Source organism: Amphiprion ocellaris, chromosome 7 (assembly GCF_022539595.1).
Source record: "Amphiprion ocellaris isolate individual 3 ecotype Okinawa chromosome 7, ASM2253959v1, whole genome shotgun sequence".
Classification (NCBI taxonomy): Eukaryota; Metazoa; Chordata; class Actinopteri; family Pomacentridae; genus Amphiprion; species Amphiprion ocellaris.
Window position 1 is genome coordinate 28010037 of NC_072772.1, and position 18353 is coordinate 28028389.

At 42.0% G+C, this 18353-nt stretch overlaps 1 protein-coding gene across 14 annotated transcripts in view; it reads right to left on the reverse strand.

Moving 5' to 3' along the window:
* The window catches only part of robo2 (roundabout, axon guidance receptor, homolog 2 (Drosophila)), a 270858-nt gene that overhangs the window by 55088 nt on the left and 197417 nt on the right, over positions 1 to 18353 (reverse strand). For all 14 annotated transcript variants that reach the window (XM_055012027.1, XM_035950225.2, XM_023274733.3 and 11 more), the window contains exons 3-5: positions 7081 to 7238; positions 5694 to 5814; positions 5048 to 5186 (exon numbers count right to left, since the gene is read on the reverse strand). In XM_055012027.1, the coding sequence (XP_054868002.1) occupies positions 5048 to 5186; positions 5694 to 5814; positions 7081 to 7238 (418 nt within the window). The remainder of the gene's footprint in view (positions 1 to 5047; positions 5187 to 5693; positions 5815 to 7080; positions 7239 to 18353) is intronic.

An 18353-nucleotide genomic window follows, 5' to 3' on the forward strand; every position in this document is an offset into this window, starting at 1 on the left:
AAAAATTGATCCTAGCCTTTTTAAAGAAGAGTTACTTTTTTCAGTGCCACAGTAATGGTGGCAGAAAAACAGTCTTCTGCTGGGCTCAGACTGCAGGAGTTTTGAGCCAATTTATCCCTGTTTCACCCCTCGCAAACAATCGAAGAAGAAATCCAGTATGGGATCTTGGTCTGAACCAATGTTTGGCACAGATTATTTGGTAATGTGAAGGGTTTACAGATGCAGTCTTAAACCTCCTGAACTGCTTGCATACTTTATGGGGCCGACCCGATTAATGTCTATCATGTCTGATATTTAGGAGGGAAAATTTGGATGGATACGCTTATTACACCACTGCTTAGAACAGAGGAGGTTGCAAAGGTTGCAAACATTCTAGCCTTTGAAGCTGACATGAGCCACAAATATTATTTCAATGGAACCACCAGTTGTCGCTGAAGAATACACAACTAATGCTGACCAAATATCCCCCTGCCATCCAAATTTTCTCATCCAGACTTGTTTACCTATCTGCTATTGTTTGTTTCTCACTGCAAACTATGTATTAGTGTTACAGCTAGTTTTTGTTTACATCCAGCTCTCCATGAGATCACGTAAAGTGGTGCATTGCTCCCTGGCTGCTCCCCCCGGCATGATAATCATAATACCCTGTGGTGTGTGATGCACCATTATTATCAAATCCTACAGTGTGTGCATGTCTCAGATTAGAGGGAAGAATATTTGCTAAGTTTCTCCATATGTGTGTAATGCAACCCGATTTCAAAATCTGCAGATTTTCAAACTTCTGTAGTCTGAGCCTGGCATTAGTCAAAGTGGTTTGGAGCGGACATCATGGTTTTACAGAAACAATATTGCAACGAATGAAAAAGAAACAGCACCAGTATAACTCACGGACCAATCTGGAAGCCATATTAACTCTTTATCACTGTGAATCTTTGTGTATGTGTTGCCTGTGAAGAACAAATGATTCACAAATACCAAAAACACAGAGAAAGTTAAATGTATAAGCTGAGATATTTGGAGTAGAGAAGTATGTTTCTTTATTCCGTGAAGATAAATGAAAAGTACTGATGCATAATAAATGAAGAGCTGCACATCTTCCTAATGAATGCCAACTCACTGTATTTATATTCTGTAAAAATGAGAGTTATTTTATTCACCTTACTTTGTTGTTGACACAATCAGTGTCAATAAACCTTCAAGGTAAATATAATCCTGACCATCCTGTTGCCACCAGCCCCACTTACTCATGCACTCATAAATACCAGATGTATCCACTTATATATCAAGGGAAGTAATGGAGACAGGAACCATAGCCAGCCGTCTTTTCATTCTGCTGAGTTGCAGAGGTGAGAAATCACTGAAACTGGACGGTCAGCATAACACAGGCGCTCCTGTCACATCAGCTTTAACGGCTCTCTCAAATAGAATGACCCACACACACCTCTATCACACGCAAACCCACACTGCACACACACACACATCACCAAGGAATTGAGTCAGAAAGAAAGGCTTTTTTGCTGAATGTTGCGGGGGGCTGCGCTGTGGAGGTCAACAGGGACAGGGGACCTGAATACAGATGGACTGCAAGACCAAAGGGGCTCTGATAAGGCACAGAAGAGGGCACAAGGTTCCACAGCAAATAAGGAGGGAGCGCGAAACCAAAGGAGGGAACACGTGGGCCACACACTGAGCGAGTAGGTAGTGGGAGATAATACGCTCTGCCCAAGTCTTTTCATTCAGGCTCATAGACTGCAGTAGAATCTCTTCCATTTTGAGAGTTCTCCAGTATTCCTCTCCTGGTGCTCTGATGCGGGAGCAGCAATTGTGGGCTTTCCCCGAGATTCTGCAGAGATGCTCGACAGACGGATATTAATCTGATACTGATATTTTTCCACATTAAGACAATTTCACAAATAAGTAATCAGATGAGAATTAAGTAAACAAATATGGTGGCAGATGTCAATTTTAGCCCCATTATGGAAGAACACTGTAGATATTCTATTGCCTATGAGAACGTTTGCAGTATTTTTAGATACATTTTGAAAACCGGTTGCTTGATAACAGATACCAAAGGTTTTTCCAGAAGAAGTCACGCTGCTAGCATCTGGATCTAATCTTATGTATACTGGTGAAAAGAGTGAGCCCAATTTGAACCAGATTTATAAATGGGAGGTTGGGTATTTAAATATTACATGCCCTAGCCAGTAATTTTAATCCTGCCTGGAGTGACAGTGATTTTCTACTCGTACTCTGGTAATAAGTAAAACCTCAAATACTCACAGTTTTTCAGCAGACACATCCCTAATTTCAACTTCAGATCTTTGTCTCTTAAAGAATCCGATCCTGTAACTTGGCACTGGGTGAAAAACATACTAGAGAGACGAGTTTTGCAACCATCTACTAGTCCTGGAATATTAAGCTTGTTCAAGCTTGGTTTATGTAAATTTTTAGGAAGATTTATGCGAAGAGTAAAAGTATGCAAACAGAAATATGAATGACACTTAACCTGAATCGTTTCTTATTTAGAATAAAGTCAAGAGTCAGTGTAAATGTTTCCTTAGCTGATAAAAGCATATCTGAACTCTGTATCATCATGGTGAACCTGCTGTTAACTGACATTTTAATTTACAGTTTCAAGCTATTTACTCTGACATGTGCCAGACTGTAATTTTAATGGTTTCACAGGGATCTCTCGAGGGATTTCTCATCATAATGTACACTGAAAAAATGGATTTGATCTGTTTTATTACACTGCTGTATCAAAGCCTTTTGACAAGTATAGAGTAGATATGATTCTTGGTGATTTAGTTTTCATGCAAACATAGAAAAATACTCATAAAGAGGTAAATGAGCAGAACCATTGTCTTTGTCCTCTAATTGAAACCATTCTTTCTCTGTCTCTATCTCCTCTTCCATCCCAGAGAGACTGAAGCCACTGCCATTCTGGCGTGCTTTATGTCTATGTGCCAGTGTGTTTACCTGAGAGGCTGCTGGAGCAGCTGAGCATATTAACAACCTGTTTACTCAGCTGAGGCTCCATTTCCCTTCTTCCTTGTATAAAAGTGGAACACACATACATCCACAGAGAGACACAGGCATGTAAAAGGGCCAGCACAGACAAGTTGAAACAATTTGATGGTAAAGAGGAGAGGTCTTGCTAAGTCTCTCCCTTTCCACGGCTTATCATAATAATAAGGACAGTGTGACCTTTTCAGATAAAGAGCAAACAAAGACCACTCCCCACTGCATAAAGAACTGCTTGATCTTCAGTCATCTTTTGTTCCTATAGTGGAGATCACTACTGGTACAGCTGAAAGGCCCAAAGTGTGAAGACACAATGGCTGAGTTTTTATCTCTTTGTTTCAGAGCATTTGCCAGTTATCAAACTGGAAATTTTTGTTTGGGAAATTTTTAACAATTCCTCTGTCAGTCAGAGAGAAACTCTGTTTGATGTTTACTAAGTGAGGATAAGCAGTTGAGAAAGCAGGAACAGATTGTCACTTAATAATATCAGGGACTCTTCATTTTGGCAGGCAACAAAGGCAGCAGAAAATGTCAGAATTAAAATATCCTCTATGTCTTCGCAATTGCTTTTTAGCTTCAAAGCAAACTGGGAGAATTAAATATAGCGAGAAAAACAAAAGTTCTCTCATTGTAATTAGAAACACTGCAATGTTTATCGTGCCTTAATTTTGGCACTATCTTTTTCATGTGTACCGTATCCAAATAAGGCCAAACTTCAAAGGGATGATACAGTTAGCAAGGACGCAGGCACATGACACTCATCCTATTCCGTTATAAATCTGTTAATTAGTGTACAAAATGAACTCATTTCCAGAGCCAACTCCCTATCAAAGACATGAGTGAAATACTTTTATGTGTTTGCTTTGGCACGGAGCTCATGTCCCACTGCCCAGTGAACCAAATCCTTATCAGACACAAACAACCCGCCTACACTCAGCTCTGCAGCTAGCCTTGAGAGATGTCAGGTCCACTGAGTGTATGTTTTATGAGGTGATCCAAGCAGTGTGTGACTGGCCTGCTGGCTGGGGACAGAACACTGGTCTCTTTGAAGTCCACTCCTGACAATGACACTGCTGTTGACTCTGAGTCAAGTGACTCACAGTGAAGCAATAGGCCGACATGCAGGACCCAATAAGAACAGTATCACTATAACATCAGTGGCTTTTTTTTACAGGAAGTTAGACAGGCTGCAGTTGGCAGTGGTGTTGGCATTTTCTCTGCAAATTACAGACTTTTATTGCTTTTATTTAAATTGGTTTCTGTTTTTGCAAGTGTGACTGAAAGCATGTGTCATGTCTGTGAGGATACAGACTGAATGGGGTTAAATGTGTATAGAAGGTAGTGATTATCTTCCAGGTTTCTGAAGCGTGTGTGCCAAATATTTCTCCGAACAGCTGCACCTGTACACTGACACTTGAGGGTCACGTCAGCTGTTATATTCTGTCCCTTTGTATCTCCTGTCATCTTATCTGTCTCTGTCTCTACCTGTTTGCTTTACAACGTGGCAGATTTTTTCTGCTCCTCTACATGTCTGCTTTTCAGCCTCCCTGCCCACTTACCTGTCACTCACATTTAATTGTCTAGCTCAATATCTGTTTGTTGTCATGCAGACCCCTTCCTTGACACGAGACACGGTCTGCTCCTGACTTCTGGGGCATCCATGGGTGGAGTAATTTTCAGCTGAATGTGTAATGTGCACTGTGTATAGCCTAATATGGGTATTTACTGGCTCCTGGCAGCCACACCAGGTGAGAACAGGCAATGTGAGTTATCATTAGTTTGAAACAGTCACTCCGAATGACATCAGTGCCTTTACAGCTTCTTTGCATTAAGTGCAGTCTGTCACACCCGGTACTTAACACAGATTGGCATGCACAGGCACACTCCCGCTTTAAACTGGTTGCTCATATTCAACATAGAGGAAAGAGGAAAAATAATCTCATCACTGTTATATGAAACTTCCTTTCCTCGAAACAGATCCATTTGGAGAATACTCAAAGCATATAATAGTCAAAGTACATACCTCCCACGAGGAACATCAATGTCATCTTTCCTCCAGCGTACATTGGGTTGGGGGTCTCCTTGTACCTGGCAGCGGAACTCCACCGTCTCCTCTTCCAGCACCACCTGGTTGATGGGCCTCCGGAGGAAGGTTGGTCGCTCTGCAGGGTGGAAACAGAAATACATAATTTTAGTATGCCAGCTTTTGGCTCGAAGTACCAGCGCATGCATGATTCTTCACAGTGGCCTCTCCCTATCAAAAGTTCTCCTCTAATCACTCATATGCTGTTCATTAGCATGTTATGATCAACTGTTATGTCTGCTCGTATGTGATCATTACTAAAGCAAGGAAATATATCAATAACTCTAAGGCATTAAATGAACCCACAATTGTTTGGCTATAAAAGAACTGAGGCGTATTCAACTGACTCATCCATTATATGTCACTCTGACTCTGTTTAACCTCATTACAGCTTAATGGCTAACTTCAAATATCAGTGGGCAGTGTGTGGCAAAAAGCATTTTCAATCGTAACCCAGCTGTGAGAACTCTTGGTCATAAAGTATTTCTAGTATTTCCTGAGGACATACAGCAACATAAATGGATGTCACTCCGCAATATGACTAAGTGGAAACTAGTTTTATTAGACCCGGAGAAATAAAGCTTACCAAACACTGTAACTTGTGCCGTCTCGCTGTCCCTTTCTCCCACCATGTTGGTTCCCACACAGATGTACATGCCAGCGTCACTCTTTCTAGTGTTGGAGATCATCAGCTTTCCTCCTCGAATCTATTTAAAAAAAAAAAAAAAAAAAAAACAAAAAACTATATATTATACATTTTGAATTTCAGCTGGTCTCTCAGTTTGCTGCACTATCTCTCTTTCATGCACTCGTCTTTGCTTTGACAGTAGTTTTTCTTATTTATATCTCTTCTTAAAATAGATGTTAAAGCTGGATTGTAGGACTTTGACATATAAAATGAACGACCATTCAAGTTCTTACTGAAAGATTTCACATAATGCTAATTAAGCTTATAAGTGACATGTAAAGCACTCTAAATTTTGTAGTGTACTCGAGTTTCAATCTGCTTTGTGTGGTGACATGCCTGTGCTAGTTCACCAGTAGATATGTGTTTTATGGTAATCTGCAAAGACTGGGTTGCCAGAGCTTAAAGTACAGCAACTGTAGCGATGGCGTGCACTACACCAGTGTTCTGCAAAGTCCATGGCATCCAAATAAAGTTTCTGATGTTCTAAACTCTGAATTCGGGGAAAATGAAAGTGATTGACCTTTAATGCATAAATCAACATCGCATTTTAGCAGTGTTTGTGTAATTAATCTTACTGTAAGAAGTAGAAAACAAAAGTTCCACACTTCAGAATAAACTTTTTTAAACTTCAAAACTCACCAGGCAGATTGAAAGTGATATTCTTGCTTTCTTATCTTTTAAAATAAATGCCATAAGTATATTATTTATCAGAACAAAAAAGAGTAAAACAAACTTTTTTGATGGTTATTCAAGTAACTCAGGTGTGATTTCCAAAAATAACCAAATCTAAGCTTAAAATTGTGATAATTAATCAATTGTTTAACATGCCTGTGAAACAACCAGGAGACACTGAGAAGAAAATAAAGCATACTCAGAAGGGAAGCACATTATCAGATACCTGTTGAAGATACATTCAGCATGGGGAAATATCTTTTAGATTTGTGCAGAATAGTCTGAAAACCACCTAGTCTGAAGAGGTTGTAAAAATGTTGGTAGTAAAATGTCTAGTATGTAGAGCCACAATTTTTGCACTGGAAAAATATTGATTAGTTTTTTTCATAAAATAAAAAAAAAAAAGGAAAGTATTTAAAGTTTCATTTCTTCTTCATGATTATAGCATTTAACTGTGTGATGCTGCACGAAGGACATTTTTACATTTTTTTTTTGTACTTCCAGCCATGGTTGTGCTGTTTCCATAGAGATGCAGAACATTATATTGCAGTGAAAAATGAGATCACAGTGACTAAAATTGTGACAAGAGCAAAAAAAACATAATGACACTCACAGTGATCCTGTCATCCTTGTCGTCGATTCGCACTTTGTCCTTCTTCCAGTAGATGGTGGGTTCGGGGTGACCTCGGGGAGGGACACACTCAAGGATCGCTGGCTCTCCTGCTGCCACCACCACGTCTGTCGGGTTTTGTCTGAAGTCATCTCGCAGCACTGAGGGGGGAAAAAAAGAAACCGATTAGAAATAGAACTGTTTTTATGTACACACCATGGTTGAATTTAAATGAGTGAATGTTTAAGGTGACAATCCTTAAAATGTCTTCTTATGCATTATGACGTGTGCGCAACGCAGTATGAATGCATGCATCATTTATGTAGGCTATTGAAATGGGATGTGCAGCTTCATCTGTCTGGGCCAGCGCAAGTGAAAGCTAATTGGAGCTAATGGAGGTCCCTGTGGAGGCTGCAGAACAAACAGAGTCAGAATGCCCTGAAGCCTGGTGTCATTCACTTGTGAGGGCTCACAGGGGTGCAACACTGCTACACTTTGGTGCCAAGTACGCACACACTGTTACACACAACCAGATACGTGCTAACATAAGAAAAGAAAAAAAAAAACAGCAGCGGGTGGTCTGTTGAACAACTGTGGCCTTGCATCTAATCACCCTCAGGTAGGCCTTTTATCACAGAGATAGCCTCTCAACCTGCATAGTGTTCAGTGAAACACACAACACCGGGTCATTATCAAACAAGGAGAGCCTCTGTCACACAGAAACACACCAGTGAGTGCACAAATGCAAATTACAAACACACTAAGCTAAGTGTACGAAATTAAACCCTGAGTTTATGGCATATTGAGAACAAGATACAACTTACATACCAATGAGCGAACATAAAAAAAAAAAAAACAAAAAAAACACCTAATGTAGTCAAGAAAGGGTTCAAAGGTAGAAGCTGGGGATTTCTCTGGCTCTCCTGCTGTGTGTACTCAAACAGATTTCTCCCCATTTAATCTACAATAAATCTAATCCGTGGAGTAGCACTTTAGGAATTTCGGTTTCAGCAGTGTGTCCATCAATGCAGCAGCGAGGGACACATGATTCCTCTGATGGATAAAAGGACTGAGCTTGTTGGGGGATATTTGAAGATGCTGGAGGAGGGCTAAATTAAGGCCAGCACCACAGGTCCTTATGTAAATTCCATGTGGCACAGGGGACAATGGCAGTGGAGGCCGGGATTATAAGAGGGGATAACTGGTCCCTGCGCTCCAGGCTTCTCTCATCTCTTCATTCGCTCTTCTTACCCTCTCTACAGAAAGCCACATAGCCATTGTCTTCTTATTTATTTATTTAGACCAAGGGGAGGCAGAGTGGAGGAAGAGAGGAAGCTTTCAACCCAATTATCCTGGGCATGCATGGGGGTATGGAGTGGGACTTTTGTGTGACATGAATTCAAATGAAACCTTTGCACGGGGGTAATAGGAGAGAATACAGGAGAGGTAGAGATAGAGATTTTTTTCTCTCTTATGCAGGGCTGCCCTCTAATCTAAAGAGCTGAGGTAATTAGCCAGCTCCAGTGTGCCGGACCCCCTAGCCAGGGTGGGCATAACAGCCACCACCACTGGGCTCTGTATTTGCATTACAAACAGATGTCCTGCTGTTTAAAATCATAGCCTGGTTTGGACCATACACAGGCTGTTGTTTTCAAGATCACGTTGGATTTAATTGCTCCTTTCCATTCACTGCTGATAGCACCCGTGGGATTTTTGTCAGAATCAATTTCCTTTGAAACAGAACAGTGACAAAAGAAACACGCATTAGGTGCATCATTACAGTGCTTGTGCCATGCTGTCTAATCTAATCTAATACTGCACACAGTGCGTCACAGTAAAATGCATCCCTACCCTGCAATCTAAATAAATACACAGACACACAAACAAAAAAATAGCAACCAATAAATAAATAAATAAAAACAGAGTAGTCGCACACCCCAGCAAATGCACACATACTTGTTGAGGACCGCATAAACAGAAGGTTAGAAACAGCTACAAGCAAATAAACAGACACAACACTGGTGAGAGGATTATGGTGGCGTGTAGGTTCAGGGCTTGCTGATACCAAGACAACACTCACTGGATAAACTGTGTATGTAAATGTGAGGAAGAGGAAAAACCAAATACAATTTATTACACTATCTGAGTGCAACTACAAGACCAAAGTCATCAGGGTTATCATCCCACAGTTCAAACACACATATGACACAAATAGTCATCCTTTTCTTGTAATTTTTGTCTTGCTAAATTACAGTACAGCATGTACCTTTGCTTCCTTGTTTGCCTACAGGCACCACCATAGTCAGAACTATGCTACACCAGGAGCAAATGCTTGTGTATTAGCATCATAACATGAATGTTTTCCATGTTAATCTATGTGAGACATACTAGATACGGGTGTATCATTAAGTGGGTCTGTGTATCTGCTGTCAAGAAGTTGAACTCTGGCTCCAACACTGAGGCCCTGTAGGCATTTAAGCCCCAATCAGCAAACAGACGTAAGGTAATTGCATTTCTATCCCCCTGAAACATTCAGCTCTTCTTCCACCGAAAACATCTCACCTCCCATGGAGTTCCAGCAGGCCGCAAACTCTGCCGTCTTGCTCATTCGCTTATTAATATTTATATATTTTTTACATTTACACCCCTCTGTTGGAAAGTGCTACATCTGTCAATCAGGCTGCGGGCTAAAAAGAACTCATGTCTGAAAAATATTAATATGCCTCTGCCTCTCGTGTTTTATTTATTTATATATTTCCTAAATATCTGAGGAGTGGGCTGATTTGAATGAAGGAGCATCAGGCAGGGGGCAAAGTATGGCAAATTTGCAGCTCTTTCAGCTGGCACTGTTTCAACACTGCAAACTTAAAGGGGAGGGAGTCAGGTTGCAACTTGCACTGCGAAACAGCCACGGGGTTGAGGGTGGAGGTCTATGCCAAAACAAAAACACAAAGGAGACACCCACGCAGTTACTTTGTAAAGCAGACTGTCCTACATTGGCAGGGGAGGCCTGTGCCAGCAACCATTAGCAAGGTCTGTATGTGGGTGTGGGGTTTTACCAAAGACAAAAAAATAAAAAAAATCAGCTGGATGCAGACACATGACAGCGCAAACACCCTGTATCGCAGCACAGAGGTGGCAGGGCAAGGACAGGATGAGGACAAATATTTTGTACAGTGCGCCCTCCTCTTCCACCTAAGATATTACTCACTGGAGGGTGACACTGCTTGTCGCAAAGATTAGTGGGGAGCCTTGACTGAAACGTCCAGCCTGCATACTGAGATAAGTGCTGACAAACACATTCACCTACAGGGGCGCACCTTGCTTTGGTTCACAAAGGTTGCGCTCACTGCCACAACACCACAGATGTCTAAAACTCATTTTTTCCCTTGGTTTTGACATTCACATCACTTTGATGGACGTTCACCACACATGCACACACACACACACAAAGGATCTACACACTCAACCTGACAAACTGTGATGCATTTCTTAAAAGCTGCAGGGCTTGGTGTCTTTTTGTAATACTGGAAATACGAATGTTTGTGTATATTTGTGTGGTTGTTATTACTTTTCTCTCCCTATTTACTGCAGAACAGACACTCAGTGCTTTCACAGATATTCTCCCGGGTCAGAGGCTAAGAAACACACAAAGAGATTACAACAGCTAGAGGCCTGAGGCCAAACCCTGGCACCCAAACCTACCACCTTCTACCCACTGATTAGAAAATAAACCATGCAGACACAAACTGGGAGAGCTGCAAAGAGGTAGCTCCAAGCTATAATATCATTTCATTCGAGTGTTTTTTGCGCTTCATCCAGCAGAGTGCTATTACAATACCACCATTTTCAATTCCGCCCCTAGAGAAGAGAGACAATATATATGTCACTTGACAAAACATACCAAATCTCCTCTATGTGCTGTCATTGATGTTTTGTATTACTCTTGACGCTGAAGGCAGGAGAAGGATAATGCCACAGTATATAATACCGCGCTGAAAGGAGATATGCTCCATTTGTCTGGATGCAAGCTTTTTCTCCAGCTCTGACTCACTCATTTGCCCTCCCACCGGCCAGAGCTAACCTTTGCCCCCCATCCAGATGTAGAAATTACCCCCTCAGCAGGCAGGCAAGCAGCAGGTTCACACATATCCCCTGTATTCCTCTGCTGACGGGTTGCAGGTCAGACCAGAGAAACAGCTGCAAAAATATGGCCGTCTGGTCGTGCCCAAGGCTGTGCCTCCTCTGAGAGCTGAATACAGACTCTCATCATTAGCACAACTCATAACCATCTCTCTCTGCCTGCCTTCTTCTCGTCATCATCAGGGGTCATTCTCTCTCTTTCTTTTTCTTCCAGCTTGTCAGTTCATTATTATTTTTTTCCAATCCCAGAGCATTGTCCCGTGTGTTGCATCTTGGCCCCTCCACTCACTTAAGCTGGCTTGTCAGTGCTCTCTCACTGTGCTGACTGCAGATGAGGTTCTGCAGATGAAGCCATATACATGCAGACTACCATGGCCACGTCTGATATGATCTCCACCGCTATTCTCCCTATCTGCAAACCCTGAGCTAAGGGATTGTAAATAACACTGTCACTTTTCACAGATAAGATGCAGGAAATATGGAAAATAGTGAAAGTAAAGAGAATCATATGGCTGGCAGTGATATTATAGAGGGAGGAATCACAGGTGGTGATACCATATGAAATGTGCATCTTTAATAGAGCCTTGGAGGGAATAAAGGAGACAGAGCTTGTGTGCACTGTTGAGAGAACACTGAGGGGAAAAAGAGGCAAGACATAACACCACACAACAGGGGATGAGGAGAGGATGCCTGATCAAGGTCAAACTCAAGAGGTGGTGATGAGCATAAAGGTGCTGAATACATCAGGCTGAATGTAAATGAATGGACTGCATTCCATCACACTCATACCTCATACTGTTCTTCTGCCTCTGATTCAGTAGATAAGCCTAAACAAACATCTTTATTTAAACAGCAGTCCCATTCAAAGCTCATTTTTTAAACGGCACCCCTAATTTGGCCTAACAAGCCCCCAAGCAGCACAGTAATGACAGCAAGACCACAGTGGGCGATTCTGCTGGCCAGGAGTAATGTGTGGTGTGGCTCCTGAGAAACAATATAATTAACTCTTAATGAACCTCTTCCCTTTACACCCTATAACAATACCAACACACACATACATACACATTCACACGCACACACACAATTCAATTTAGCCTAATCCATGCTTTATGGTAATGTATAGCTCATTAAAATGTTATTTAAAAACTCATTAAAATTCACTTGAAGAAGTAATGGCTTCATTACAGTAATATGCTGAAAAGCAAAGAAAAAGACAAGTAAGGACAAGGAGAAGAAAGAGCGCAGAGAGCGACAGCTTTCTAATCACTTAATTGTGTCTAAAATGGAATACATTTGCATCACAAATAATGATGTGTTGTATCCTCCTTTCTATCTTTTTCCATTCTCATAGCACTCTGTAATTAACAGGCGCTCCAATTAAAGATGCATTTTGCCCTCAAAATGTTTTTGGTGGCCACTCCAGTTTTCATTCTGTTGTCTTGTTTATGGTCATGAATGTGTTTTGGGGGACTTGGCAGATGCAGGCAGTGTGCTGAAACTGGAGCTGGCTGATACTGATGAACAATGTGCCCATGGGCCTTTGTGTCGGCTCCGATAAGGCATGATGTTGTGCTGATGCTTGTGCTCAGTCCAGAATGGACACTTTACAGCCGGAAGGGGGAGTAAGACGTGAAGGAGGAAGGAGAAGAAGGGATGGGTGGCGGTGGGGAGTTTGTAGATGAGAACAGGATTGATTTCCTGCCAATTCCAGCACAGAGACAGCGCAGACAGAGGTAGTGAGGCATCATGATGGAGCAGGTGGGTCTGCTTCCTGCATCGAGTAAAGGAAGAACAGGCAGAAAGTAAAGTGAGAAAGAGGAGGAAGAGGAGAGGAAGTAGTGCGCTCGGGCAGACGGGCAAACGTCTGCTGTTAATTTGTTCTCTCTGAGATATCAATGTCCTATTGCATTCACACGTGATAGATAATGTGGCAGGGAAGGAGCTGCAGTTTTATGATTGTAATTGTGCCAAGAAGATGCCATGTTGAGAGCCAAATCACACAGTGTATTTGGGAACATTTGGAGAGGCAAACTTCCTTCAGCATCTCTCTATCTCATGTTGTGACTGCATGTATCGATTCCTAATTAGTTTCTTTTTTTATGTAAGTTTAATTCTAGTGGTCAAAGTACCCTTTATTTCTCTTGCACCTTGTTCTCCTGCTGTACTGTCTGAAATAATATCTTAATATCTCATTATTTTTCACCCTCACCATCTCTCCCTCTCACCTGCAGTGCAATAGTTAAAATGTATAACCCCCCACAGTTTTCTCATGTAACTATTCAAGTGTAACAGACGTCACAAATCCAGCTGTGAAACACTGTCAAACCAAAGGAGTAGATCCACTGCTAGGTCTGGAAAAAGAAAGCCTAAAATGCTGCTTGTGCTGTTTATGTGTGGTGATGCTGTGTGTGTGTTTCCTCAGCATATTTGTGTGAGCTCTGGCCTAATGACATTGAGGCAGTGCCCTTCCACAGGGAAAGATAATCCCCTGGATGCTGCTGAACTGTGTCCAGGCTGAGAGAACAGGGCTGGACTCCCTCTGAGACTGCACAAGCGAACACACACACACGCACACACACACACAGAAGCTGAGTTTCTTATCTGGTGTGGCATACTTACATGAGCATCTCTGGTGAAAATGAAACCTCTGCAGCCTCTTTCTGTAGCCCACCGTGCAAAGCTTCATATAATCTTTAATAGCTTCCCTGTCTTTTGCTTTATGCCAGCCTGTTTGCTGCAGTTCTTTCTGTGTCTATTTTATTGTTTTGCTCTATAATTGGATTGGCAGTAACGGTGGACAGAGAGCCGTTAGGAGCTTGTAAAAGGTGTCACTCTGCGATGGCAGGCTCGTTTTAATTAAGCTCTCGGCTGGAGTTGAGCAGCTTTTATCTAGCTTGGTCTGATGAGCCCCAAGTGAAGGTGTGTGTGTGTGTGTGTGCTCTACACCGTACTGCAGGACAAGCAGGAGGAGGAAAGGAGGTGTTTGCAACAGCTGTAGATAGCGCAGTTTACTATACTCAGCTGTCCTCCCTAGACACCAATCTACATGCCTGGACCATGAAGATACTAGGAAACATAAAAATTCAGTGTGTTTTTGTGTGTGTGCCATTACTGTGCCTACTTGTGCTCATTGTGACAGAGCCCCACCCATCAGTGGTGTGCAGTCATGTGTACATTGGTGCAGATGCAGAGCCAGCCCTGCAACATGGCGGCAGCAAATGGGTACAAACAAGAATCTAAATGAACACAACAGAACACTGATCTCTCTCCCACGCTGCTGCTGTAAATTCTGAACTAATCCTACTTTACTGCCCTGTCTGTGCTAAAATCTACATGTGCGGCTGACGCTGTAGGCAGTGCTGCATGTGGCATAATGATTAGACGGGTGTTCATCACGGTCTTCCCTTGCCTTTCCCCCCTCCTCAATCCTCCTAATGGCCTCTTCAGATCATCTGTCCTTCAATCAATACTGCCTGAAAGGAAGAATCCCACACCTAAGGACACTTTGTTCCCCCACTGTAGATCACAGGTGACACATCTTCCATAGCGGGAATCACCTGATGGTACTGGAGCAGAACCTTACAGAGGACTTTGAACCGGTTCTGATATCCATCAAATTTTCTCGGTGGGCGGCTTTGGGCAGGAGATGATATAGTTAGATTTGTGGGCAGAGGAAGCCTGAGGTCTGTCAGCGTGGTGAACAGAAAGCAGGCGGCAGGAGAGGTGGGGTGTTAAATCACATGCAGCCGAGATGCAGAGACATTTAAAGAGATTTATTGATCACTTCATAGATCTTAACTCTTGAGGAAGAGCAAAAATTCAACTGGATACAGAGATGACCTTTACAACAGCTTCACCCACGGGTATTTTTTTTTTTTCTGTTTTCCCCCACTGTATACATGTGTAAGCTGTTTATGACTAAGGGGAAAGAAGCAATTCCCTATTTAGGCAGACAGTGCGTTTGAAAATTCCCCTCTGTACAATCCGCACACTATCACCCTGAAGATGTGCAATATACTTTATGTATGTCTGCTGAAGCATGATTGAATGCTGCACATAACATCTAAATACTCGGGATAAATTGTAGCAGTGCCGCTGCCTGCTCAGCAAATCACTGCTACATTAGGCTCACCTAAGTACCACACAGTCATACACACACAAATTACATTTTGAAGTGTCGGCGCTGCAGAGTCTGTCAGTTTGTATAGAAAGCAGTTGCCCAACACACGGTAGAGTGATGCACCAACAGCACTAATAGCAACCTGATCACTCTATACTTCACTGAAATGGTGCTCATATACAGTGCATTGCATTTGTTCAGATAAAAAAAACCTACTAGACTAAGAAACCCACAAATGAACCCTGAAGATTTAATGTCCAGCTGATTCACATGTTTGTGTTTATATGCAATGTGAAAGACTTCAGGGTGTATTCTGAGATGATTTATTAGACTGTCTGATTTTCATTCTGTGGAGGAGCTTCACATCTTGAGAGAATCTGTATCAGTGTTTTTCTATTTCGCAATACAGTTCATGTTAATTGCAGCACAGTGGAGTAATTGTCTTAGTTCCATCCTTAATCAGCTTACTGCCTTAGTGCAGCTGGATACACCTGTATGCCAGGCTTATGTAACCTGAGTGCTAATGGGGGAAATTTCATTCATTTCAAGGCATGGAGTAAAACCCAGGATACTCACTCAGGTAATCTGGCCTGTTGGAAGCGTCAGTCTGTATGTAATAACCCTGGTGTGTGTGTGCATGTGTGTGTGTGTTTGCGTGTGAGTCAATCCGTGCTCATATTATCATGCAAATGGAAAACAATCTGAAACACACCACTGGCTGCCATGCTCAGGATCAGTGCAGAGCACTGTGTCTAAACCATTTCTGCTCTGGCCCTCAGCCCTCCCTCTTTTTAAGCTTCTCCATTTCTCTCCTCCTGGTTTATCCCCCTCTTAAATATTCTCAGGCACCACATCAAAAAGGCAGATGAAACTGCGCCGTTTCATACTGAGTTGGTGCTACAAACTTGTCCGATGTATCTCTGCGGACCGGAGATGTGAGGTTAATTATTTCGGCAAAGAAACAAAGCTAATGAGGCAACTTCTAATCCAAAGCTATTTGGAGTTCTGTCAACAGTATTGACTGCACTGCAGATGGGATAAGATATCGTTGGAGGGCACCAATGACCTAGATAGCAAGGACAAGACAGTGGCTCAACAGCATCACAGCACAGTGATCCCACAACTCTCCAGGGCAAAGATTCTGCAGCAAAGACAGAACAGTGAAAATATACTATATGTGTATGTGTGTGCACTAGCGTGTAAGATGTATGTGTACGTGTGCATAGGCGAGCATTTCCATTTCCTCCCACGCAGTGTCCTTTATCTTTACAGTCCCCAGCTTTCATGTGACCCAGTAGTAGAATCCAGTTTGCAACCAGCTATATGCTACTATTGCCCCTTGCTGCTGAGCAACACACAATCAATACTGATTTCACCTGGCAATTAGTTAATAATACAATGAGCTACACCTGCTGAGCCAGAACTGCTAAAGACAGAAAGGGGGTGTAGCTTGTATAGCTGTGACCTAACATTTCTGCTGTAAAAGACGCTTGAGTGTTTGATACTGAAGCTTTGTTCATGTGTCTAACAAGAGCAATAAAATGAAATAAAATAAAACGGTATTCTCTAGTGTGTTTTCCCCACAGAGAACATTAAAGGCATCAAGGGAAACTTGCAGATAATGGGCAACGGGGCTTTATTATTCTGGGATGCAGGCATATTTTAGATATGAGGTGTTCTTTGGGAAACCATTACTAACAAAAAGGAATATTCCAGAATTATTTATGAATTTCTAAACAAAAAGCCCTGAGTCCTAACAATGTCCAAGATGTAATTATAAAACCACAACTGTGATCAATTTTTGCACATTTAATTATTTAATTCTAAAGGACTACTTAAGTTGTCTTTTAGTTAGTTGAAATCTGGTCAGCTCAGGAATCAAAAATGTGAAATTCAGAAACAGACAGTCAGACAGTGGATGTTTAGTTGACTTTAAACGAAGAACATCAAAGCAGTTCGTATTTTCCACACAAATCGCTACAAATGGCCTTTTTTTTTGGAAAACTGTAGAAAATCATTAGGATGTAACGGGTAAAAAATATTGCACTACCAAAATAGTTGTTATATTTCAGAAAACATAAGATATGTTACATTATATCTTCAGGCTAATAACAAAACCAGACCTTTTGCAATAATAATCGTACACACTGACCCATCGAAAATAGTTCATTTCTGAAGACAATTCCATCTAACGCTCAGATCAAAGGTGACTATTCGTGCCATTTAAGATAGAAGGCACATTTTTTTTCTTTGATTAATTCCAGGTCCTTGAAAGGTCACTGTGATACAATGACATTTGAAATCGTCATGTCTAACCCCAGAAAGCAGGACACTGGGGAGCCATTAGGAGGGACTTCTGTAGTTGGGGTGGACGTTTACTGTAGTGTGGCCACAGACACCACTTGAGCTGTTTTTCTTGCCGCTGCTGGAATCCCTGATTGCAGACAGGCACTGCACTCTCACATCAGTGGGGGTGGTTGACACACATCACATATGATACAGGCACATACGCACAAACACAAACTCGCACACACAAGCACACGCACACACAGATGGGGTAAAGCTGCTGTATGAACACAGAAACAACCAGACACTCTGTCCCCTGGGTAATGAAAGAGCATTGTGAGATAGTGGTTGCTGTAAAACCCAATTAGCGTGTGCGGTTTTATCAGTTCTCTTAGTTAGAGCTACACATACAGATAACAGCTTCCACAAGATTGTGTTTTTGCCTGTTCGGCTGCCTGCCCCCTGCTGGACATACACTGCCAAGCAGGTACATGTGGAGAAATAAGGACTATGGGGGGACAAATTACTGTGATCATGTATTCTGGGTTAATGTGTTCTCCATAGGAGGCTTAATCAAGATAAATGAGTATAAAATCACTGTGTGTCTGTTTTGGCGAGTGCTAATTCATAACACTATGGATGACAACAAAGGCGATCCACCACACAACAGAAACCACATGTTGTATGTGTGTATCTTTCAACATATATAATCATGTAGTTAGATCTC